The sequence below is a fragment of the Maylandia zebra genome, linkage group LG7, assembly GCF_041146795.1.
Source record: "Maylandia zebra isolate NMK-2024a linkage group LG7, Mzebra_GT3a, whole genome shotgun sequence".
Taxonomy (NCBI): Eukaryota; Metazoa; Chordata; class Actinopteri; order Cichliformes; family Cichlidae; genus Maylandia; species Maylandia zebra.
Genome location: NC_135173.1, coordinates 62372195 through 62396477, shown reverse-complemented (window position 1 = coordinate 62396477; position 24283 = coordinate 62372195). Strand labels below are relative to the sequence as shown.

At 39.7% G+C, this 24283-nt stretch overlaps 1 protein-coding gene across 19 annotated transcripts in view; it reads left to right on the top strand.

Moving 5' to 3' along the window:
• Nucleotides 1–24283, top strand: part of slc4a5b (solute carrier family 4 member 5b) — a 74345-nt gene that overhangs the window by 19184 nt on the left and 30878 nt on the right. For 15 of the 19 annotated variants that reach the window (XM_076886853.1, XM_076886854.1, XM_076886848.1 and 12 more), the window contains 13 exons: nucleotides 10–117; nucleotides 811–866; nucleotides 7546–7703; nucleotides 7793–7880; nucleotides 7960–8114; nucleotides 8448–8573; nucleotides 8661–8835; nucleotides 8915–9048; nucleotides 9138–9318; nucleotides 9729–9819; nucleotides 13334–13392; nucleotides 15884–16075; nucleotides 17354–17467. In XM_076886853.1, coding sequence (XP_076742968.1) covers nucleotides 10–117; nucleotides 811–866; nucleotides 7546–7703; nucleotides 7793–7880; nucleotides 7960–8114; nucleotides 8448–8573; nucleotides 8661–8835; nucleotides 8915–9048; nucleotides 9138–9318; nucleotides 9729–9819; nucleotides 13334–13392; nucleotides 15884–16075; nucleotides 17354–17467 — 1637 coding nt within the window. Of the gene's footprint in view, nucleotides 1–9; nucleotides 118–810; nucleotides 867–7545; nucleotides 7704–7792; nucleotides 7881–7959; nucleotides 8115–8447; nucleotides 8574–8660; nucleotides 8836–8914; nucleotides 9049–9137; nucleotides 9319–9728; nucleotides 9820–13333; nucleotides 13393–15883; nucleotides 16076–16932; nucleotides 17047–17353; nucleotides 17468–24283 lie in introns of all 19 variants that reach the window. The other 4 variants (XM_076886856.1, XM_076886855.1, XM_076886858.1 and 1 more) reach the window with 4 other exon arrangements.

Here is a 24283-nt window from a genome sequence, read left to right as displayed (position 1 = left end):
CTCTGTCAGGCCGTAGTCCTCAGGTTAATCTGAGTCGTAGCACTAGTTCAGCTTCTGGGATCCACCACTCCACAGAAGACCTACGTTCTCGGCAGTCAAGCAGCCTTGGCCGCCTGCGTGAGTCACACAAACACACACATGTAATACATGCACCACTACACAAGGATACATGAGTTTACAAGATTGACTTTTACTTCTAAATAGGTTCTCATTGGTGTATTAGTACACCATGACATTCAAGTACTGAGAACTTGTTAGTATTTCCAGTTGGTGGCCAGATTTTAAATTCTTAGCTCTTCCTTTCTTAATATCTATGCTTTTCATCTTTTTTTTGATGAGAAAAATTATCCCAGCCAACTCCCAGCTGTTGCATGATTTCAACACCTGTGATGGCTTTGTGTGTGTGTACATATGTGAAATGTGTTAAGCATAAAGTGTGTTTACTTGAGAGATTATTGGTCCTATTGTGTGCACCTTTGCTGATTTCTTATGTGCAGCCATCTGCGTGAAAGGGATTAGTAAAGGATTTGTGTAGTATGTTCTTATTATTTTGCTTTGATTGTATTTGTTCCCAAATCTCCTTCGGGAAAAAAGAGAAGCAAATAATTAAAATATAATCCCCAACAGAAAAGGCTGTTCATGATTAAGTTCATGCTCTTTCTGTTGCTCAAAGGACCATTTATTGGGGTTTATTTACAATTTTCACTAAATGAAACAAAATGTTCTTGATGGGAACATCACTCAAGCATTAAAACCTATTTTCCTTTTATTTTTATCTAATCCAAAAGGTCTCATTTGCTCCATTTACAGATCATGCTCAGAGTAGAAGCATGAATGATATTTCAGACACACCAAGCACTGATCAGGTAACTTATTTTTCAATATTTTACATGTGTGCTACTCTCTATTTTTTATCTACATGTGTCTCTTACATCAGCGGTCCCCAACCCCCGGGCCTCGCACCGGTACCGGTCCGTGAGTCGTTTGGTACCGGGCCGCGAGAGTTGAGGCTCAGATGTGAAATGTATGGTTTTCAGGGTTTTTATCGGTTTTCAGCGTTATTTTGTTATCGTTTTTATCGTTAACTCGGTTCTCCTGGGTCTTTTCAGTGTGTTATGAATAAATCTTCTTTTTTTCAGTACCGGTACTAGTTTTATTTTGTTGTATTTATCTGCGACACCTTAAAGGCCGGTCCATGAAAATATTGTTGGGCATGAACCGGTCCGTGGCGCAAAAAAAGGTTGGGGACTGCTGTCTTACATGTTTGTTCATGCTATACATCAGGGTCATTCTATATAAAATCATTCAAATACGGAAACAATCTGAAAAAGCTTTTTGACCCACTGTTGTACTTTAAGGAGCCTATAACTCCAAGTTTTGGATACTTTCGTTAAATAAAGCCATTGCATAATAAATGACTGTTTTTAAGGAGGTCAGGTGGGAGGAGCGGATTATATGCAAAGTATGGCAGAACAGAGAAGGCATTGGTGATAAGAATACGATATTAAATCTGAAATAGGAGAGCTAAGGAGGAGGTGCTTGCAAGGGTACAGCAATTGTAGGCATGCTACAGCCAAATGGATGCCAGCCGGGATTGTGGAAACTTGGCATTATGTCCTTCTGAACTAACACTAAGCTCATATAATTTGCTCATTTACAAATTCAAAATTCGTGAACCTGCATGAGGTTTATAAAGAGTTGTAGAGTGCCATTTAGCTTTAACCCATCCTTGGTGTGTTGTTGAGTTACAGCAGGCAACTTTTTTTCTTTTCAATTGAAAAGCTTGAAAACAAAGGCTATTTTACACTCTGCTTAGCTGAAACCAACATTACCCAGAGCAGCTGGTGATCATAGGCATTTAAATCTAATGAGTTCCAACATGATAGGTGTTATATTGAGAAATAAGGCTGCCATAGAGCTAAGAAAGAGAGGTAGCATTTTTATTAGCAAAGAAAAGTATTAAACTAGGAGGACTGGAGTTGGAGATACCTGATCTACACAGACAGGAACCCAACACAAAGCTACTCAAGAACCCAAATCAACAAGTAACAAACTGATGGACATTTAGGCTTGAAACCTGTTGTCACGGGTGGGGTGCCAAGAGTGAGAGGACCCTAATGCAGAGATAGTTTAACAAAAAGTGAGCTGTTAATTTGGCCGACAACATGGTATAAAATACAAAACACGAAGAACAGAAGAAATATATAACGTCAAATTACAAAACTGGGTGTGAACCAGGAGACACCAGGGAAAAAGTGAGCTGACACTCTGATCAGGGACAATTAGAGACTCAGACAACAGATACACATAGCAGGGTGATTAGGAAAGTGGAGACGGCAGGGGAAAATTAGGAGTAACAAGTGAGGCATAACTGCATATAATGGACAGGACACACTGGCCCCCAAAATAAAACAGAAGCGTAACCACTGAAACAGAGACAAAAACACACAAACTTGACATAGACGAAAGGTAAAGAGAGACACCACTGGCTGCACAAGGAGACATAAAAAGCCGAAAGACAGGAAATAGTCAAAGGAAGTGGAAAGGGAAATAAAAGAGAACATATTAACATGAATAGACTAAACAGAAGGGAACTCGCAAAGGAGGAAGGGAACATAGAAAGTAACAGATTTTAACCGAACACAAGGTACACAAAACAAGGCACTGGCAAAATAAGACTGGAAGTATAGAATGCAGAGAGGCAACCTTGACACACAGAAAGGGAAACAACCACAGAGACAAGACTGACTACACAAGAAGGCACAGGCAACACAGGGGAGCATGATAGAAAAAAATTAAAGAACAAAACCAATCTGAAAACTATATAACCAAACTAAGAGCCTAAAATATAAATACTAAGTGTGAATGCAAGACCCATACACAACAATATTTTATTTACTGCTTCAGTCCATGCATGTTATCTAGGGGTAGCTTTTCAGCTGCTCAGAAGCCGTGATGCCTCACTTGTGCTCTGTACTCTGTATCCTCCACACATGCCTCCTCAGTACCTGACATATTACTGAAATAGGGAGAAAAAATAGAAACAGCTGTGGCGTCCAGCCTCCTGTAATCACTTATCACTCATGACCGGGTTCAGAGACAAACAGGAAGACTCCGCTCAGGTGGGTCTGCTGGCCCAGACAGGATGAGTCCCCACAATAGCGGTCATTAGTGAGGGTGGTGAGATGGAATACCGAGCTGTGATTGACTGCTAAGTGACAAAGACCAAAGAATTGATTGTGGACTTTAGGAGGACAAGGAAACCCTTGACCTCTGTTTCAATCTAGGGGGTCGATGTGGACATTGTACACGACTATAAATACCTCGGAGTACACATAGAAAATAAAATGGACTGGGGTAAAAACACATATGCACTCTACAGGAAGGGCCAAAGGCATCAACATCTGTCGGACAATGCTCAGGATTGTTTAAGAGTCTGTTGTGGACAGTGCCATCCTCTATGCTATTGCATGATGGAGCAGCAAGTTACGGGTCGCAGATGGCAACACACTCAATAAACTGATTCGCAAGGCCAGTAATGTTGTGGGGACAGAGCTGTACTCCCTTAGGGTGGTGTTGGAGAGGCGGCTGTTGTCCAATCCATGATGTTGTTCAATAAGGACAATGCTGGATAATACCTCCCACCTACTCCATGACGTGCTGGCCAGTCACAGGAGCACATTCGGTGAGAAACTGAGATTACCCAAATGCACCACTGAATGACACAGGAAGTCATTCCTGCCTGTGGCTATCTCCCTGCACATCTCCGCCATCTAATGCACAGCACGCACTGCAGTAGTTACACCCTTTTGCAGATGCGCTACAGTAAAATGAAACAGGTTAGAGTTAAATGTCAATAATATATATTTCACCTCTGTAATATTCTTGATATTTAAATTGAGCTGCTTGTATATACAGGGAGTGCAGAATTATTAGGCAAGTTGTATTTTTGAGGAATAATTTTATTATTGAACAACAACCATGTTCTCAATGAACCCAAAAAACTCATTAATATCAAAGCTGAATGTTTTTGGAAGTAGTTTTTAGTTTGTTTTTAGTTTCAGCTATTTTAGGGGGATATCTGTGTGTGCAGGTGACTATTACTGTGCATAATTATTAGGCAGCTTAACAAAAAACAAATATATACCCATTTCAATTATTTATTTTCACCAGTGAAACCAATATAACATCTCCACATTCACAAATATACGTTTCTGACATTCAAAAACAAAACAAAAACAAATCAGCGACCAATATAGCCACCTTTCTTTGCAAGGACACTCAAAAGCCTGCCATCCATGGATTCTGTCAGTGTTTTGATCTGTTCACCATCAACATTGCGTGCAGCAGCAACCACAGCCTCCCAGACACTGTTCAGAGAGGTGTACTGTTTTCCCTCCTTGTAAATCTCACATTTGATGATGGACCACAGGTTCTCAATGGGGTTCAGATCAGGTGAACAAGGAGGCCATGTCATTAGTTTTTCTTCTTTTATACCCTTTCTTGCCAGCCACACTGTGGAGTACTTGGACGCGTGTGATGGAGCATTGTCCTGCATGAAAATCATGTTTTTCTTGAAGTGTGCACTTCTTCCTGTACCACTGCTTGAAGAAGGTGTCTTCCAGAAACTGGCAGTAGGACTGGGAGTTGAGCTTGACTCCATCCTCAACCCGAAAAGGCCCCACAAGCTCATCTTTGATGATACCAGCCCAAACCAGTACTCCACCTCCACCTTGCTGGCGTCTGAGTCGGACTGGAGCTCTCTGCCCTTTACCAATCCAGCCACGGGCCCATCCATCTGGCCCATCAAGACTCACTCTCATTTCATCAGTCCATAAAACCTTAGAAAAACCAGTCTTGAGATATTTCTTGGCCCAGTCTTGACATTTCAGCTTGTGTGTCTTGTTCAGTGGTGGTCGTCTTTCAGCCTTTCTTACCTTGGCCATGTCTCTGAGTATTGCACACCTTGTGCTTTTGGGCACTCCAGTGATGTTGCAGCTCTGAAATATGGCCAAACTGGTGGCAAGTGGCATCTTGGCAGCTGCACGCTTGACTTTTCTCAGTTCATGGGCAGTTATTTGGCGCCTTGGTTTTTCCACACGCTTCTTGCAACCCTGTTGACTATTTTGAATGAAACGCTTGATTGTTTGATGATCACGCTTCAGAAGCTTTGCAATTTTGAGACTGCTGCATCCCTCTGCAAGATATCTCACTATTTTTGACTTTTCTGAGCCTGTCAAGTCCTTCTTTTTACCCATTTTGCCAAAGGAAAGGACGTTGCCTAATAATTATGCACACCTGATATAGGGTGTGATGTCATTAGACCACACCCCTTCTCATTACAGAGATGCACATCACCTAATATGCTTAATTGGTAGTAGGCTTTCGACCCTATACAGCTTGGAGTAAGACAACATGCATGAAGAGGATGATGTGGACAAAATACTCATTTGCCTAATAATTCTGCACTCCCTGTATATTAGAGCTATCTCTTATATTTTGTAAACTTTGTAATATATTGTATTATTTAATCAATTTAGTCTGTTACTGTTATTGTCTTGGAGCAACTGTAACCCACATAATTCATGATTCATGATTTTGATTCTGAACCCTGACAAGGCAACCCTGTAAAATGAAAACCATTTCAGGTGACTACATCATGAAGCTCATTGAGAGAAGGCAAAGGGTTTGTAGCACTGTCAACAAAGCAAAGTGTGGCTACTTAATATAAGAGATATTTCCACATGTCAGCACTGGTACAGATGTGTCTGCTGGGCATGCTTTCTGTTTAGGACAAAGCAGAGTGTACTCAAGAATTGTCAGAGATAACATAGTTATTGAAACAACAAGAAAATAAGGCAGGCTATGCAAGTTTTAAGACACCCAGCCTGTAGAAGCTCAGGTAAAGTAACTACAAGTTTAACTTGGCTGTTTTGCTCAGATGAAGCAGACAAGTCATGTTTTTGCTACCTTTCTGTGTGTCTTTCTTAAGGCTGTGCATTCCAGTACACTACTGCACAATTAGAGCGTGATTAGGCCAGACAAACCACATGTACTAACTAGACTCCCTTTCTCTGACCTTTTCCCTGAATGACTCAAACTAATATTACCTCCTGCAGCTGAGCTTAACCAAACCCCTCTACAACACCATAACAACTGAAAGAAGGAGAATAATAAGTGAACTGTGTACAGTATGACTGCCAAAGGCAACTAAAACTCTGGAATGTGTGACGTGGCTTTGAAATGTGTCGTTTATAGTTTCTTAGTGTCAAGAAGTTAGGAGCAGCATTAGCAGATTATGAAGAGATTTTAGTTTAAGCAACATCATTCCAAGACCAAGTGTTTCTGCTTTAGAATAAACTACTGTAATCACAGAGAAAGAAGAGTAAACAACAGGGTTTCAGTGCTTGAGCTGTTCCAGCGATCATCATAGGGAATGTGAGGCACTCGAACAGTAATACGCTAATTAGGACCACGGTGAGTTTAATTTTATGCGCTTGCTATAGAAATGTGAAGGGGTTATACCAATCTAAATCTGGTCTAGTTCAGGACACGTTACTCTGAAGGAAAACTTCTCTTAATTTTAACTATTAGCCATGGCAATGCATCTATGTTACTTCCCAAGAAACTTTTCAATGCTGCTGCTGGTGGAATTTAGTTTAAGCCAACACACAGTTTAGAATTCCTTCATCAGCTGATGCAGAAGTAATCCAAATGAGTGTGGCTGTGGTGAATGGCTGTGGATGATTTTATCAGTGGATTCTGACTATCCTCTGTATCCATATAAAGTCCAAATTTTATGTATCCACAATGCTGTCACAAGGCCAGATAGAAAAGGTTTTACAATCTCATACCAAAATTTCTGCATTTATTTTAAGCTCCTTATTGTATTATATTTAGATTTTGATTTAATGCTTCACTTTTTTGTATTTTGTTCAGTTGAGCTCCTTCTGTAGTGTTTTTTCTACCTCCCTGAGCTATTTTTATTTTGTGATATTATTAATTTTTTTGAGCTAAGTTGTTTTTTGATTATTTTTTTTTGGTGCTGTAACATTGTTATTTTCCAACATTTGGGACAGATAAAGTACTTTTCATTCTCCATCATCATCTTCTTATTGGTGTTGTCTCAAGTGAAAATGGTAAATGCTCAAGGGGATAGAGGAAACTCTAGGACTCAGCCTCTATAGATCCTGAATGTTTACATCTGTGTACCATATTATCATATTACTTGTTCAAATCTGTCCCAAGAAATATCATTGCAGGAGGACCACAGGACACTATCTGCCAAAATGTTTTACTGAGGAGTTCCCTCAATAAAAAAGAAGTCAATAAGAACGTTTTTTGAGCTTTGTTGTTGTCCAGCTGCTGTTGCATTTTGTTTAACTTAGCTCATGCGACCTGATTAGCTACTGACAGACATGATTAAGCAAGCTGATTATGATATGCATAAGCAACTATAAAATGTCAGCTATGTTGAAACACAAATTACACTCCTGCATTTATCCCAAAGGTTTCATTTCTTTGCATTAATCTTTTGTTTGACAGCTTAAGAATAAGTTCATGAAGAAGATACCTCGTGATGCTGAAGCATCCAATGTCCTGATTGGTGAAGTTGATTTTCTGGATAAACCCTTTGTCTCCTTTGTACGCTTGGCTCAAGCTACAACTCTGGGGGGGCTTACTGAAGTTCCTGTACCAACCAGGTAGGTCCTTTCAGCTTCACTGTCAGCTGGGTGTGTCTTTGAATTGATCAATTTATCAACATTTCCCCCCTCTGTTCCCCCTCTGGCAGATTTCTCTTCATTCTTCTGGGTCCTCATGGCAAAACCAAATCCTACAACGAGATTGGCAGAGCTATTGCTACACTCATGGTGGATGATGTAAGTGACTAGCACTAACCCAACAGGATATGCATGCATCAAATATATTTTATGAGTTATCTCTTTTTCTTTTTTTCAGTTGTTTAGCGATGTTGCCTATAAGGCAAGGGACCGTGAAGACTTGATTGCAGGTGTTGATGAGTTTCTGGATGAAGTGATTGTCCTTCCTCCAGGAGAATGGGACCCCAAGATCCGTATTGAACCACCCAAAAAGGTTCCATCTGCAGAAACGAGGCATGTGCTTTTAATAACGTTTTAATTTTGATCTCAGATATATTACTGTTGGGTTATATTTTAGCTAAATGCCAAATAGGACGGTTGCTAACCAGTCCAAACAATACCCCTAATCCTAGATTGGGTGCCAGTGATCTGGTGCATGTTAGGAATGTCCACTTCTTCATGTTCTCTCAAAGCTCTTTCTTTAGATAAAGCAGCTTTATTATTTGTACATTAAAAACCATAATGGACTTTAAAAAAATAATATGTATAATGACAGTATGTCAAAACTGGAGATTTAACATTCCAGAGTTGAATTAAAACCTGCTTCCTCTATCGCATTTATCCCAGAAAGTCAGTGCTGAACTTGAATGAGCTGGGTCAGGTGAATGGTTTAGCTGGCGGAGCAGCTGGAGGTGAAGATGAGGAGCTTCCAGCCCCACATGAGTTGGGAGAGGAGCTGAAATTCACTGGGAGGTATATAACTGAAAAGGATTATACCACTCCAGTTACAGTATGTTTAATTCTGCATTTCTAAATGAGCACCCCACTCTGTTTAAACAGGATTGGTGGTGGATTATGGCTGGATATCAAAAGGAAGATCCCATGGTATTGCAGTGATATTTATGATGGTTTCCATATCCAGTCCATCTCTGCTGTGCTATTCATCTACCTAGGCTGCATTACCAATGCTATCACCTTTGGAGGACTACTAGGGGATGCTACTGACAATTACCAGGTCAGAGAGGTCCAAAGTAATACATAGCACATAGCACAAAACATGACATATTATGATCTGTTCCCTATTTTTCTCATAGGGAGTGATGGAGAGTTTTCTTGGCACTGCTTTAGCAGGAAGTGTCTTTTGCTTGTTTGGAGGACAGCCTCTCATCATTTTGAGTTCAACTGGGCCCATTCTCATCTTTGAAAAACTGCTTTATGAGTTCAGCAAGTAAGATGCACTAGAACACAGTTGAATTCTATATAAAAAAAAACAAACGTAAACATAAACATCTCTACCTTATATCATTGTCAATACAGAAACAATGATGTGGACTATATGGAGCTTCGTCTGTGGATTGGCCTTCACTCGTGTCTGCAGTGTTTTTTACTGGTTTTTTCAGATGCTAGCTACATCATCAAATATATGACCCGATTCACAGAGGAGGGTTTCTCCAGCCTCATTTCTTTTATATTCATTTCTGATGCAATCAAGAAGATGGTAGGTAATATTTTTTTATCTAATATGGTTAAGCATCCAATGTTTTTTGCTTTTATCCTTACATCTCCTTTTATCGTACACTCTGCAAACATTTCACACAACAGAGACACAACACTTATGATGCACCATAGTACACTGCCCATAAAGTCCAGTAAGCTGACATTGAAAAAAAAAAAATCTGGCACACACTAGATAATTATCTTGTAGGAAAAAAAAATCTCACAAGATAAGTTTCTTACAGGAAAACAGATGATCTTGTGCATAAAAATTATTATTTTATGCATACAAGTTATAATCCAATCTTCTGTGTAGAAGAATATACATTTGTGCAAAAATATCTTGTGCAAGGAAAAAAATGGCGATGGGAATTTAGGTGTTACACAAAGAGAAAAATGGTTTGTTCTTCGCAGGTCGGAGCCTTTAAATATTACCCAATCAACCGTGGCTTCAAACCTGATTACATTGCAGCTTATAAGTGTGAATGCATCGCTCCAGACCAGGGTGAGTCTTCAAACTATTTTTTTTTAATTATTTTATGTTAATATTTTATTTAATTTTATTTTCTGTTATTGTTGGGGTGGGGTGGACATGGCAATGACCAGGTTCAGATTACAGAAATGAGCTTGTTAATACATGAGCATCAGCGGATTTGATTGGTGTGTCTTTGAACTCCGGAAATATAGAGGGTTACCTGTTTCTTCCTGCTTCCACTCCATTTGCAATTCTGAGCTCCTTTTATTGTATGTTGATATATCTAATTATATCATAAATCCCCAGGAGATTGATATTGGTCTTTCCATGTCAGTATGGAAAAGGGGCGAGCAATGAGATGATGTCGTACAAAACATAGAAGATGATGTCTTCTATGCTTTGTATGGTGGCCCACAAATAAAATTTATTATTATTACTATGTGACACACACTTAATGGCCACAAGTATCAGATCACATCCCTTAGTTTTTGAATCCAGTTGTTTTTGGTCCCATTGCCACAGGTGTATAAAATCAGGGACCTAGCCATGCAGTCTGCCTGGCTCTGGGTTGTTCTAATGAGTTCACTGAATTTGGGGATAGTACCAGAGGTGGGACCAAGTCATTGTTTTGCAAGTCTCAAGTAAGTCTCAAGTCTTTATCCTCAAGTCTCAAGTCAAGTCTCAAGTAATGTCAGGCAAGTCAGAGTCGAGTCTCAAGTCACTGGTGTAAAAGTCCGAGTCAAGTCACAAGTCTGAAATTTTGAATTTCAAGTCCTTTCGAGTCTTTAAAAAAAAAACGAAAAAAAGCATGTTGCAGTTATGCTAAATGTAAATATTAGACCATGTAATTTTTAAATCTGTGTTTTTCTCAACACATGACAAAATAGTGAACGTAGAAAATATACACAAATTGTGAAATTGCACCTCTATAAAATGCAGCTCAATTAAACCTAGCTCCAAGAATAATTTTCACCGACAGTTCTGAGATAAGCTGCATGTTATTCTTGGATGCGGTTGTAGGACCGGCTTTAAAATCGCATGACAAAAATATCATACATAAATAAATGATATTTTTTTTAAAATATCATTTAAAAAAAAAAACTGCATCACCAACGTAGCCTGGAAAACATTTGCTAGTTAGATGAAGTCAGCTATCTCATATTTATATGCATATTTATAAGCATACGGCTCTTGGAGTGAGTGCATACACTCATGAAGTTTAGTAACTTCCGGTCACTGCAACAAGCCCAGGTACAGTTTACCGACGGATGGGTGCAGGACCTTGAAATGCACCGTGTAGAAAGTAAAGACCATCGTACGTATCATAAGTTTACCAGTCTCACAAATCGTCGTCATAAATACACATTCGTTAACCGTTTATTAATAGGACCTTTGAGCTCAACGGTAATTAATTAGTAGTGGAAATCATTTCTGGTAGCATCACAGAAATGTAGCAGTGACAATAATATTGTATGCTGTAATCGTACTGGGCAATTAGTGATACAAAACAACTGTTTTATCCTGTGAATAAAAGTATATGTTTTTGTCAATGTACCATAATAACAGAAGCGAAACACAATATTGTGTCAGGACAATTCACTATTTATGCACAATAAATAAAGGAGCATAGCGCGACAATTTCTGTTCAGCGCCAGACTTGCTTGTAACCTATATCACCAATTATGTTAAGAAAAATGACGCATTAACTACAACAGCAGACTGACCTTCGTGTAAATGCTTGGAGCAGACTAACCTGTGAGCTGGAGTGTTCTGGGACGTTATATTTGATCTTTGAATGGCTGCAATCCAGGCCATCCGTCGCGTCTTTGTTACTTCGGAAACATGGCTCGAACAATTTCTCTTCAACGACGTAATCCGATAACAACCGATCTCTTTACCCGTCGGCTTCCCGTGGCTGTCATGCGACCGGCTATTGCAGTTAATAATACAACAGCTTCTTGACATTTTTGTGTTTCTTTTTATCGCTGTATAACTGATTTCAATTGAAAGCCTGCATGCGCTAGTACCGCTTGCCACGAGTTCCCAGAATCCTTTGCGGTTCTACCCGTGAATGACATCACATTTTCAATCTCTATATAATATGCATGTTAAATTTTATATTTGGGGTAAAATATCAAGTCTTTTCAAGTAAACCGGTTCAAGTCCAAGTCAAGTCCCAAGTCATTGGTGTAAAAGTCCAAGTCAAGTCACAAGTCTTAGAACATTTTTTCAAGTCAAGTCTAAAGTCATAAAATTAATGACTCGAGTCTGACTCGAGTCCAAGTCATGTGACTCGAGTCCACACCTCTGGATAGTACTATAACAGGATGCCACTGGCACAACAATTCAGCCTGTGAAATTTCATCCTTTCCAAGAATAAATTTCATAATCATTTATAGATGATCGTGAAATATCCAATATCATCTATAAATTATATTTATTGCAAAGTGGAAGCATTTAGAAACCACAGCAAATCTGACATAAAGTGACAAACCATGTACATTTACAGAGTGTGGTCATAGGTGCAGTTCACATTAAATAATAGTTCCCAGCACTGACTGCAGCGTCCTAAACTCCTTCCTTCTCCTTCAGTTAACATCAGCACAGTGCACCAAGAGCTTTGTTGTATGGGTTTTCGAGCAGCCCCTGTAGGCAATGTGTATTTTTGTCCATGTATTTATACAGTGTGTATGTAAGGTGTTTGGAATCAATTTTGGATACATTTAATTAAGTTACTTTTTAGCATCATTAATAGACTTAGGAAGTCCCTCTACCTTTTTAAATACATTGCAAAGAAAATATTAGGATACTGTGAAAAACTATTTGCTCCCTTCCTGATTTCATTTGTACTTTTTTCCCCTATTTGTCACTGTTGCATGTTTCAGATCATCAAACAAATTTTAACATTAGACAAAGATAACCTGAGTAAATGCAGTTCTTAAATGATTATTTCACATGCTAAGGCAAAAAAGATTAATCAATATCATCCGTGAAAAAGTAATTGCCCCCTCATAACTGGTTGTGCTACCTTGGCAGCAAGAAGTGCCATCAAGCATTTGCAATAACTGCCAGAGAATCTTTCTTATGGCTCTGGATCTGAATCCAAAGCATCTAAATCAGATTTAAGTTCACATTGTATCAGGTAGGTTTGGATATTTTTTTCCTTAAGGAATGAAATCATCATTTTAAAAACTGTATTTGTATTTATTTATTTTATCTTTGTCTAATATTAAAACATGTTTGGTTGTCTGTGTTCCTGATGGACATATTTGATTGCATAAGAAGCATGTGTTTAGTTTGTACTCTGTCATGATTTTGTGTACTTTTGTTTCTGCTTCATATTTGAATGCTCACTAAAAAAGTGAGTACACATCTAAATATCTCTTGTAAACATTCCAATATAATGAAAAAATTGTGATTGAACTGGGATATAGAAAGTTATATTGCATTATTAACACTATTACGTAAAGCTTTACATTTTATATTATCCATCATTCATTCTTTTTTTCTTTCTCTTCTTCAACTTATGCCTTTTCCTCTTCAGCACCTGCACTGGGCTTGAATGCTTCAGCTCCACTTGCAGATGATAATATGACTCTGCTGGTAAGTGACAGAAGACCACAAAGAGTTACATTAGCGTCACTTTCATGAATTTTCATTATTCCCATTGGTGAAAATAATTTGTATCTCAGTTTATTTGGCTGTTTTGATCTGCACATGGTATGATATGAACAAATTTGAACTAAAGACTAAGTGAAGTAATTGAGGCCCCTATTTATCAAGCATTTTAGTGAAGGAAGTTAGCCTGGGACAATAATTCTTTAGCTGCGCCAACTTTAAACACTTTTTCAGCTTTCTTAAATTATGTAATGAATCCTAATTTTATTTAATTTTAATCATAATTAATTTTCATTTATCTTTTCTTGTCATTTACTAAACAAAACTGAACCCTTTTGATTTAGAAAAAATGGCTGTCATCCATTTTTAACAAATTGCTTTGGCTTTTTTTCAGACAAAATGGTTTATATTTAATGCATTTAGAATTATGATGTTGTGTGCATAAACTCTATGTTGTTACTAAAATATCTCACATTGATTTGCAAAGCCAAGTTTTAATTAAATGTTGTTTGTGTTGCAATCTTTGCTCTTCACTGGAGTGAGGGGAGGCTCTGGACAGTGCATGCTCAATCAGTAGCAACCTGTCACTAACTGTCAAGGAAGGCCCACCCATTTCACCATCCTTCTGGACACTCCTAAGGATCATAATTTTAAAAATGAATATCACATTGTATTCAAAACAACTTGAAATGGAGTCCATTAACTCACTCTAAAGTGTTTACTGACATTAGAGAATTAAGGAAACCAAAATCTGTTTTTTTCATTGACTCCTCACCTGGCTATTAGAAAGAACTGCTGAGGCTTAAGACACTTCAACTTTGGCTTTAATTTTTAGACTTTAGAAGCTACACCTAGATGTCTCTTTTTTTTCCAGCCACAAAATGCTATGCTGGCCAGTATAACTCTATTTTACCAGATCTAAAACTGTACCTCCTTTTATACTACATGTCATAGTCATACAGGAATTTTATAGCTGAGACTAAACAACTTTTCATCGTAAGTATATTACACAGAGAGATTGCGATGTAGACAGGAACAGCCACAGTTTTAATGACAATCTTAGATAGTGGACAACCTCCTGAATGACACTCATAGCATTCATTAGTGTTAAAAGGCAAAAACATGAACTGTTATATTTTGCTCTATATTCACAAGAGAAAAAAAATATGACCAGTAAAGTTCCCCTACAGATGGCAGATACTACTACTAAAGAGTTTTGGGGTTGTTACTGTAAGAGTGATACATACATATATACAGACTGATGAATTTTGATTGATCAGTCCATAATACCTTCTTCCAGTCTTCAGTAGTCCAATGGCGATGTTTCATGTCCCAGGAAAGCCTCTTTGTCTTATTCTGACTTTTTACCAATGGCTTTCTTGCTGCAGCTCATCCTGTCAAACCTGAGCTCGAAGTCTACTCTTCACAGTTGAAACTGAGGCTTGCTTGATGACCACTGTTAAGCTGTGCTTCAAGCTGTTGTCCTGCAAGCTGCCTATCACGCAAGCTGTTAACTCCCAGAAACTTGTCCTCTGATTCGGTTTTGGCTCGCATCAACATCTCCAGCATGGTCAGTGGCATGGTCAGAGACAACATGAAATAGAGCCGGTTTGCAGATTTGCAATCCTCTGAGTGAAGAGATTGCTGCACTTCACAGGATTATATATGGCTGTTAGCACACACCATGTAGCGTACGCACTCTCCCCCTGGGCCCAGCTACTCATAAACTTGTGCAGAGAGCTGGACATCCTGTATTGAACAATGATAGTGTGTGATTAGATCCTCAAAGCTTCACAATTCTTGGATGAATGATGATGAAATTTTGCTCTGTTATTAACCTACATCAAATGAATAGCTTTAGCTGACTTGTGTTTAAAGATGGTTATTTTAGAGTGTTTAAATACTCAGATTCAGTGTACTGATACTGACTGCAGGTGACCTCGGCTGGCTGGAAGTCAAGCATTGTTTTTCAAGCAGATTTTTCTGATGGCTACTCTGATTATTATACAGCTTTTAAAAAACTGTATAATGCCATTAAGCGTTATTTAAAAGTGTTAGTCTATTCCTCAGAAAGCAGCAGGAAAAGCATACAAATTCCATCATGATTTTTAATTTGCAACTCTAAATTTCATAAAGCTGGGATACAATGCTTTCTCCTATGTGGCAACATTTTAAAAAAATAATGTAAAGGTCCAAAATGAAGTTCAGTGTGATTCCTATAATTGAGTCCACTTGCTTGATAAATATGGGCCAAGACAGCGGCGTTAATCCAGCCATCAGAAAGCACTGTGGCTTTCAGTTATATGTGTTGTGTTTTTTTCTTTTGTTATTGCTTGGTTTTTTTTCTCTTTCTTGTGTCTGCTTTTTCTCCACTCCGCTACCTATCCATCAATTTTCCCTTCTCTGCTATGCTTCTTCCTTCCTCATCCCTTCGATTCTCTACTTTTGCTTCTCCTTCTGCCGTTGTCGTTTTTAGTTTAACTTAACAGATCTGGACTGGAGTCAGCTGAGTAAGAAAGAATGTGTCAAGTATGGTGGTATGCTGGTGGGGAACTCCTGTAAGTATGTTCCTGACCTGGCCCTCATGTCCTTCATCCTCTTCTTTGGCACCTACTCCATGACAGTGTCTCTTAAGAAGTTCAAGTTTAGCCGCTACTTCCCAACAAAGGTAAGCAAATCCTTATACTCAATAACTGCAGGAAGAAAACTCTCCCAGGCTGCCTTTAATTCCTGCATGTGAAATGCTGGTTTCCTTTAATTTGATGTTATGCCTATAATTACAGCATCAAAGTAGTGGCATTTAAAGAACAACGCTGGTGATGTTCCTTTTAAGGTCAAAAAGATCTACCAAGTAGGCTATTGTAAAACTCATTTTTACAATAATAGTCACTTAGACTAAAAGGCTAGTTTTAGAGCCTCTTTAAGTGGGATGATCTGCTTGTTTAGCTATTTTAGCATCTGAATGGTTCAGTTTTCAGTTTTCATGCAAGCACTTAGGCTTCACAGAGGACTGAAAACATCCAAACTTGTATACTTCTGTAATGTTGCATGATGAAAATGAAGAGCAACACCTAAATACCAATGAGACTATGGAACAGATGAGAAATAATGATTTGAACACATAAAGCTAGCTTTAAGGTATTGTTTGGCTACTATAAACAGAAGCACTTTCAATTTCTCACAAGATTTAGAGTGAGTGTTAAATTGTTCTCAATAAAATGACACATCAAGGGAAGTGCCTAATAGGCAAAGACAAATGCCATCATAGAAGAAGACATCCAAACGTCTGCCAAGAGATTTCTGGCATGGCATAATTATATGTACTTTGTCTACTTACTTACGTAGTCCATCTAAATATACTCATTAGAAATGTAGAATATTGCCAGTGTTTTACTTTAAAACTTCACCTACACAGTATGTGCTCGTTATCCAGACAACCAACCTTACACTTCCATATGTTTACCAGAATGTTCTCTCCATGTTGTCCCCCCCCCCCCTTCACTGCTTTCCACGTATGTGCTCCAGCTTCGCACACTGATCAGTGATTTTGCCATCATCATTTCTATCCTGGTCTTCTGTGGGTTGGATTGTCTGTTGGCGCTGGACACACCCAAACTGCACGTACCCACTGAACTCAAGGTCCACCCTTTCCTAAATACCTCTCTCATCTTGTCAGACCTTGTTCTTAGGACACTGCTGGCCACTCAATTCTTTCCTCAGCAATGTAGTTGTTTACGCATCTAAACAGGATTTGGAGTGTGTGGATTGATCAATTTTACACTTTAACTGAGTAAATAATCTCTTTTCTCTTTTCACTGTCTTGCTTTCCTCATGTATCTACCACTTTCTTATACTTAAACGTATGTCTCCCGTCATCACTTTTACTGTGCACATTTGTCTTTGCCCTTCTTTTGTCCTGTGTAATTGTATATGGGCTGACCTATAGCTGAGGAAGCTAATCAGTGACTTTGCCATCTTCATGTCAATCATGTCCTTTGTGGGTCTCGATATGCTGATGGGGTTAGACACACCCAAACTTATCGTGCCAACAGAGTTCAAGGTATTTGATTTTTCACAAAATTTTTAAAAAATATATATATATATTCTGTCACTTCAAAGAATAATTATACTTCTAACAAGAGCACTCAATGAGCCCAACTCTCCCCAAGCAGCAAGAGCTATACTAAAACTTATATTGATGTCAGCATTGGTAATGTGGAAATCCCCAATTATGACATTGCTTTCGTAGATCATTTTTGCTGATGTCAGAACAATATGGAAATCTTTTGCAGTATATTCATCTCTTTGTGTCATTATGAAGTCATAATGTTGTATTGGAAAAGAAAAAAGTTTTTGAAGAGCTCAAAAAGAAAATGTTTATGTTTATCTTTAAAGTTTGGAAGTGATTCAATGGAAACTTAGGCTTTTCCCCTAATTTGTGGGACCCTGACTTTATATTTTGTTATCTTTACCTATATGTTTGGACCAGAATTGGCTAAAATCGTTGGCTTCTACAAGCTGTAAAAAATTGATATTTTAATATATACTGAAAGCAGTCTAAAGTACATTGTTGTATAAAGCACTTTGAATGCTCAGGTAGAGTAAAAAAGTACAAGATAAGAACCAGTCTATTTACCATTTACCATGTAGTGTGTGATTTTTGCAAAACTTCATGGCATTATTCTGATGTCATAGGTCATCGCATAGAAAAAATAGAAATACATCGCTCTCCATGCCGTTTCATATAAAAAATTACTCAATGTTTCCTTGAATTTTTTTTCTCCCAGTATCAACTTCGATCTTGAGCCTTAACTGTGAAGATCAAATAGTGCTCTGCATCAAATGGTACTCATGTCCACTGAGGCCTAGTATATTAATGTGAATTTTAAAAACCATAAAATAGAGGTTTATATAACATTTTTACTGATTTCCACATGTGCTGTGTCCTTGACCCAATTTTCACCTAAGTTAAATCAGCTCAAACTGTTACTGGTATTGACCATTACACAAAGTCTGAAAATGATATCTTGAATACTGTCCCTAAGACATATATATGTGTTTAATTTCAGGTTTTTTCCCTCCTTAATTCTGGGTGCATGCTAGCAATGGTTAGAAAATAACTTTTAATGTAGTTGCTGTTATATTGTTGTTATCATATTGGAAGTTTTTATACTTCTAACATGATATGAATTATGCTTCCAATATCGCCACCTATGTATAGCTCTTTAAAGGGAACCATTTCAGGTTTACATTCACTGGACACTTTATTAGATATGCCTTGCAATGTAAACCCCATTTTAGCTTTAGTCTTAATGCTTTGTAGGATAGATTGAACAAGTTGGTGGAAAATATGTTTATGTAGGTTCTCATTCATCCAACTCATGGTAGGCTAAGAAAATTGGACTTTAAGCTTTTGGAATATGTTTCAACTCACAGGCTTCTTCAGTTTTAAAACTGAAAGGTGACGAGTTCCAGGTATTTAAGCCATACTGGAGGCTGTCTCTTAGAAGGTAGTCATTGGCCCACTATTAATGATGTGCAGACACACTTTCTGCTTTTAAGTTTAGGCTTAAAACTTTTCTTTTTGACAAAGCTTATTATTAGCAGGGGATCAGGTGACCCCGAATCCTTCCTTTGTTATGCTGCAATTAGGTTAAGCTGCTGGGGGCTTCACATAATGCGCTGAACGTTTCTCCTTCTCTCACCTCTTTTCACTCACTGTTATACACCACTCTGCATTTACTCATGAGTTATTAATCTCTGGCTCTCATCCACAGTGCGTCTTTTGCCCTGTCTTCTTCCCATCAACCAGTCGTGGCAGATGGCTGTCCCTCCTTGAGCCTTGTTTTGCCGGAGGTTTCTTCCTGTTAAAAGGGAGTTTTTCCTTCCCACTCTTACTAAGTCGTTGCTCAAACGAGATCATTTAATTGTGGGATTTTTTCTGTATTGTTGTAGAGTCCTTGCAATATAAAGCGTCTTGAGGTGATTATATAAATAAAATTGAATTGAAGATGTCTGACATTTTGTGTCGTAAGCCAATAAGTGATGAATGATGGTCATTTGAAGTGGATATAGATTGCTTCTTTTATTCCTGTTTCAAACCATCCATTTTTTTAGTCCAAAATGTGGACATTAGCCATGTAGACCAACCTACAACCACCACCTTTACCCCGGGGGATGCTATACCCTGTATATGTGCCCTCAAAAGATCTACAAAGGGGGAGGGAGGGGAGAGAGCAGCGACATGTGAAGACGTGTTTTTGCGAGCTCTGCTTAGATTGACCATTTGCGTAATTTTCCCGCTCCCCTTCTAGTACATCCCGGCGCGAACCCGTCTCACAAGTGCCTAATCTTTCGAATCAGTTGTATTTTGTAGTCTAAAGCTGTTCAACATGCCTAAATCGCTCAAGCAGAAGCCGGGGCCTGATGCCTCGGACTTGCCTGGTGCGGATCCGGCCGCGGGGGTGGGGGCCGGGCCGGATCTCGACACAATCATGGCTGCCATAAAGCAAACGGAGCAGAATGTGCTAGCCAAGATCGACTCGTCTGTGATGGCAGCTGCAGGTGAACTACACAAGAAAATAGACGACTTGGCGGGTGATTTAAGGTCAGAGGTCCTGAGTGTGCGCGCAGAGTTTGCGAAGGTTATCGAAGACATGCAGAAAGAAAACGCCACGCTCTCGACCCGCACTGATGATCTTGAGGAGGAAGCTAATGGCCAGGCTAACCGTGTTGTAGCACTGGAAGCTAAAGTTGATGCGCTATCTGCCCAAGTCGTCCGGTTGGCAGACAAGGCCGATGATTTGGAGTCCCGGCAACGTCGTGATAACTGCAGACTAATTGGAGTGGAAGAGGGATTCGGAAATATTCGACCGGAGAAAGCCGTGGCTGAATTGTTGAAGGAAGCGCTCGCCCTCGACTATACGCCGACGCTCGATCGGGCGCATAGGAGCCTGCAGCCGAGGCCAAAGGATGGAGATGCCCCGAGACCGATAATCGTCAAGTTCCACTATTTTCAGGAGAAAGTGGATGTTCTTCGAAAGGCCATGGGGGCAGGTCCCATTACCCGTAATGGGAAGCGTTTCTACATCTACCCAGATTACTCGGCCACCGTTAGAAAGAAGAGATCGGCCTTTACCGAGGTGAGAAGACTGCTTCGCCGGTGTACGGGAGTGAAATATGGTCTCCTGTATCCAGCTACATTGAAAATCACGACCCCGGCTGGCGAACAGATGTCTTTCGAAGACCCGATCAAGGCAAGGCACTACGTCGAGACCAATCTGCGCCCACGGGAGACGGAGGGAGAGTGACAGTTAATTCACGGACCACAACAAGTATCACACGCTGCGTGCTACCATTGAGGTAGTCTGCACAGGCTGTGCATTGACTGGTGAACGTCGCCACGCTACGGTTGGATGCCCTTTATGATTGGACAAGGTATAGCTATAAGATGTTGGGGATTTCTGTGGATGTCATGTGGCCTGGGGAATATTTTATTTCAGAATATCTTCGGTATCCTCATTGGTCTTAGTTCCAGCCCGACACCATAACCCCAACAGTGCTTTTATTTTGCTTTTTGATGTATTCTGATTAATTAATCCCCTTTTTCTTATCACCAGTGTCATTATTTTTATTGGGTTTTACCCCTTTCTTGTGGGATTATTTTCCAACCGTGAGTGTTCAGAGTCGTACCGGCCTGTAAGTGGATGGGTGCCGACATGCATGCGGCAATAATGATGCTGAGTCAAGGGTCCTATTATACTTTGTTCTGTCTTTGCTGAGTTCATGTAAGAGTTTAAGCTAGTGTAAACGTGTTATATGCCTAGGAGAGAGAGGAGTGTTTTCAGGGCAGTCTCAGGTTTGTGGAAGACCAGCCCAGGGGTCCAGGATGGTGAGAGGTTTATCTATGTTTATCTGTTTGTTTTTGTTAGTTTTGCTTTGGGTTTATCTGTGGTTTATGTTGTGGCTCAAACAGACACTGAAACACTGAGATATAACCAACGTGCAGGATCAGTCTATTATCGATTGTGGCACTATGACTCTGGATAATGTGAATAATCAACAGAAACCGGTCTCATTCATTAGCTGGAACGTCAAAGGGCTGAATAATTTGGTTAAAAGAAGCAAGGTATTTAGTCATTTGAAATCGCTCAAACCTGACGTGATGTTTCTACAGGAGACACACTTAAATACTAACTCCCAAAAAAGATTAGGTTGTAAGTGGATTGGACAAATATATCATTCACGTTTTAACTACAAAGCCAGGGGAACAGCAATCTTAATTAGGAAGGGGGTTCCATTTGAACACTCTGAAGTGATATCAGATCCTAATGGCAGATATGTTGTTGTAGTGGGCAAGCTGTTTAACACACCACTAATACTGGCTAATATTTATGGACCTAACTGGGACAACGCACAGTTCTTTCTTAATTTTTTTTCGACTCTCCCAGACCTTGTCTCCTATAAACTAATTCTAGGTGGAGACTTTAATTGTGTCCTTTCTCCCCAGCTGGACCGATCAAGCGTAAGGTCGAGCAACACCCTCTCGTCAGCAGCAGTGGCTATTAATTCCCTACTTCGTTCTTACGGCTTATCAGACCCTTGGCGTGCAACAAACCCATCTACGAAGCAATTTTCCTTTTTTTCCCCTGTACATCATAGTTACTCCAGGATTGATTACTTCATTGTCGATAACCAGCTACTTCCCTTAATTTCCAGCACCAAATACCACAGTATAGTGTTGTCAGATCATAGCCCTGTGCAGATGGGTCTGGTTTTTCCAGGTAATGTAGCGCCCCAACGAACGTGGCGGCTAGACCCCCTATTACTTTTATGTGAACGCTTTAAAACGTTTCTCAGCAATCAGATTGACTTCTTTCTAGAAATTAATGACACCCAGGATGTGTCGAGGGGAGTCTTGTGGGAGTCTATGAAAGCCTATATTAGGGGCCAAGTTATTTCTTATGTGGCACACAGAGACAAGGAGCGCTCTAAACAACTTAAAGAACTGGCTGACAAGATTGCGGATATGGATAGGCGTTACGCTCTTTCACCTACGCCAGATCTCTTTAAGGAGAAATTACTGTTGCAAACTGAATTTGACACGCTTATGACATGGAGAGCCGAAAGAAATATTTTTAAATCCAGGCAGGTATATTATGAGCATGGAGATAAAGCGGGGAGGCTCCTTGCACTTCAGCTCAAACAGCGGTCAGCTGAGCGCGTGATTTCGGGAATTGAAATAGGTGCTGATTCGATATCTCACGACCCCCGAGTCATTAATGACCAGTTCAAATATTTTTACTCTACCCTATATCAATCAGAGGTGGGCAGTAATTCATCCGAGATCTACTCGTTTCTTGACTCGCTGGATCTTCCCAAGCTCTCTCCGGACGCTCAGTCGCCTTTGGAACAGCCGTTGTCGATTGAAGAGATAACGAACGCTATTAAATTATCTCAGACTGGAAGGTCGCCAGGTCCGGACGGTTTCCCCATGGAGTTTTACAAGGAATTCTCTTCGAAGCTCACACCTATTTTAGAATCAGTTTATGCTGAATCTTTTGCTACTGGCAATCTGCCGCAGACGCTTACCCAGGCCACGATCTCAGTCTTACTAAAGAAAGATAAAGATCCTGTACAGTGTAGCTCATACAGGCCAATAAGTCTTTTGTGCTGTGACTATAAGATTTTAACCAAAACTCTTGCACTACGGTTGGACCCTATTATTTCCACCATTATTAATGAGGACCAAACGGGCTTCATTCCCGGACGGCAGTCATTTTTTAATGTGAGACGACTGTTTAATGTGGTATTCTCCCCCCATTCGACAATACAACCGGAAGTTATTCTGAGCCTTGACGCTGAAAAGGCGTTTGATAGAATCGAATGGTCCTACCTTTTCACAGTTCTGGAGAAATTCGGCATGGGACCTACTTTTTGTAGATGGATTAAAGTCCTATATTCAACGCCTATGGCTGCAGTCAGGACAAATGGTCTGATTTCGGAATATTTTTCGCTCTACAGGGGGACGAGGCAGGGCTGTTGCCTGTCACCCTTCCTGTTTGACATTGCGATCGAACCGCTGGCAATTGCTATCAGATCTGATGAGAGGATTAAAGGTATATCCAGGGGTGAGGTAACTCATAAAACTCTGCTTTATGCTGATGATCTCCTTTTGCAGATATCAGACCCAATTGGGAGTATGCCCCACCTTTTCCGCTGGCTGCGGGAGTTCAGCAACATATCGGGGTATAAGGTTAATTTATCAAAATCTTTACTGTTTCCATTGAACAATCTGGCAAAACAGACCACTTATGACGATTTGCCTTTTAAAATTGAAAATGACAAATTCACATATTTGGGACTGGAAATAGCTGGCTCGATTAAGACTATTTTCCAGTATAACTACAGGTCTATTCTGGACAGTACTAAATCTGATCTGGGTAGGTGGTCAAAACTTCCACTTTCGCTGGCAGGACGGATAAATGTGGTGAAGATGACTGTAATGCCCAGGTTTCTTTATCTATTCCAAATGATCCCCATCTTTCTCCCCAAATCCTATTTTGCCCAGCTGGATCGCTTTGTCTCTTTGTTCATATGGAACAAAAAACCTGCACGCATAAGGAGAGCGAGCCTGGAGAGAGCTAAAGCTGATGGTGGTTTGGGCTTACCTAATTTCTTATTCTATTATTGGGCTGCTAACATTGTCAAGCTGACATATTGGATAACCATGTTTGCGGATGGGGAGGGTCCAGTCTGGGCAGATATGGAACTGAGAGCTACACTCCCAATCTCTCCGATTTCGATCTTAACTGCCCCTCTCCCACTGAATGTCAAAGCATCTGGGCTGAACTCCAATTTGGTGGTTCAAAATTCA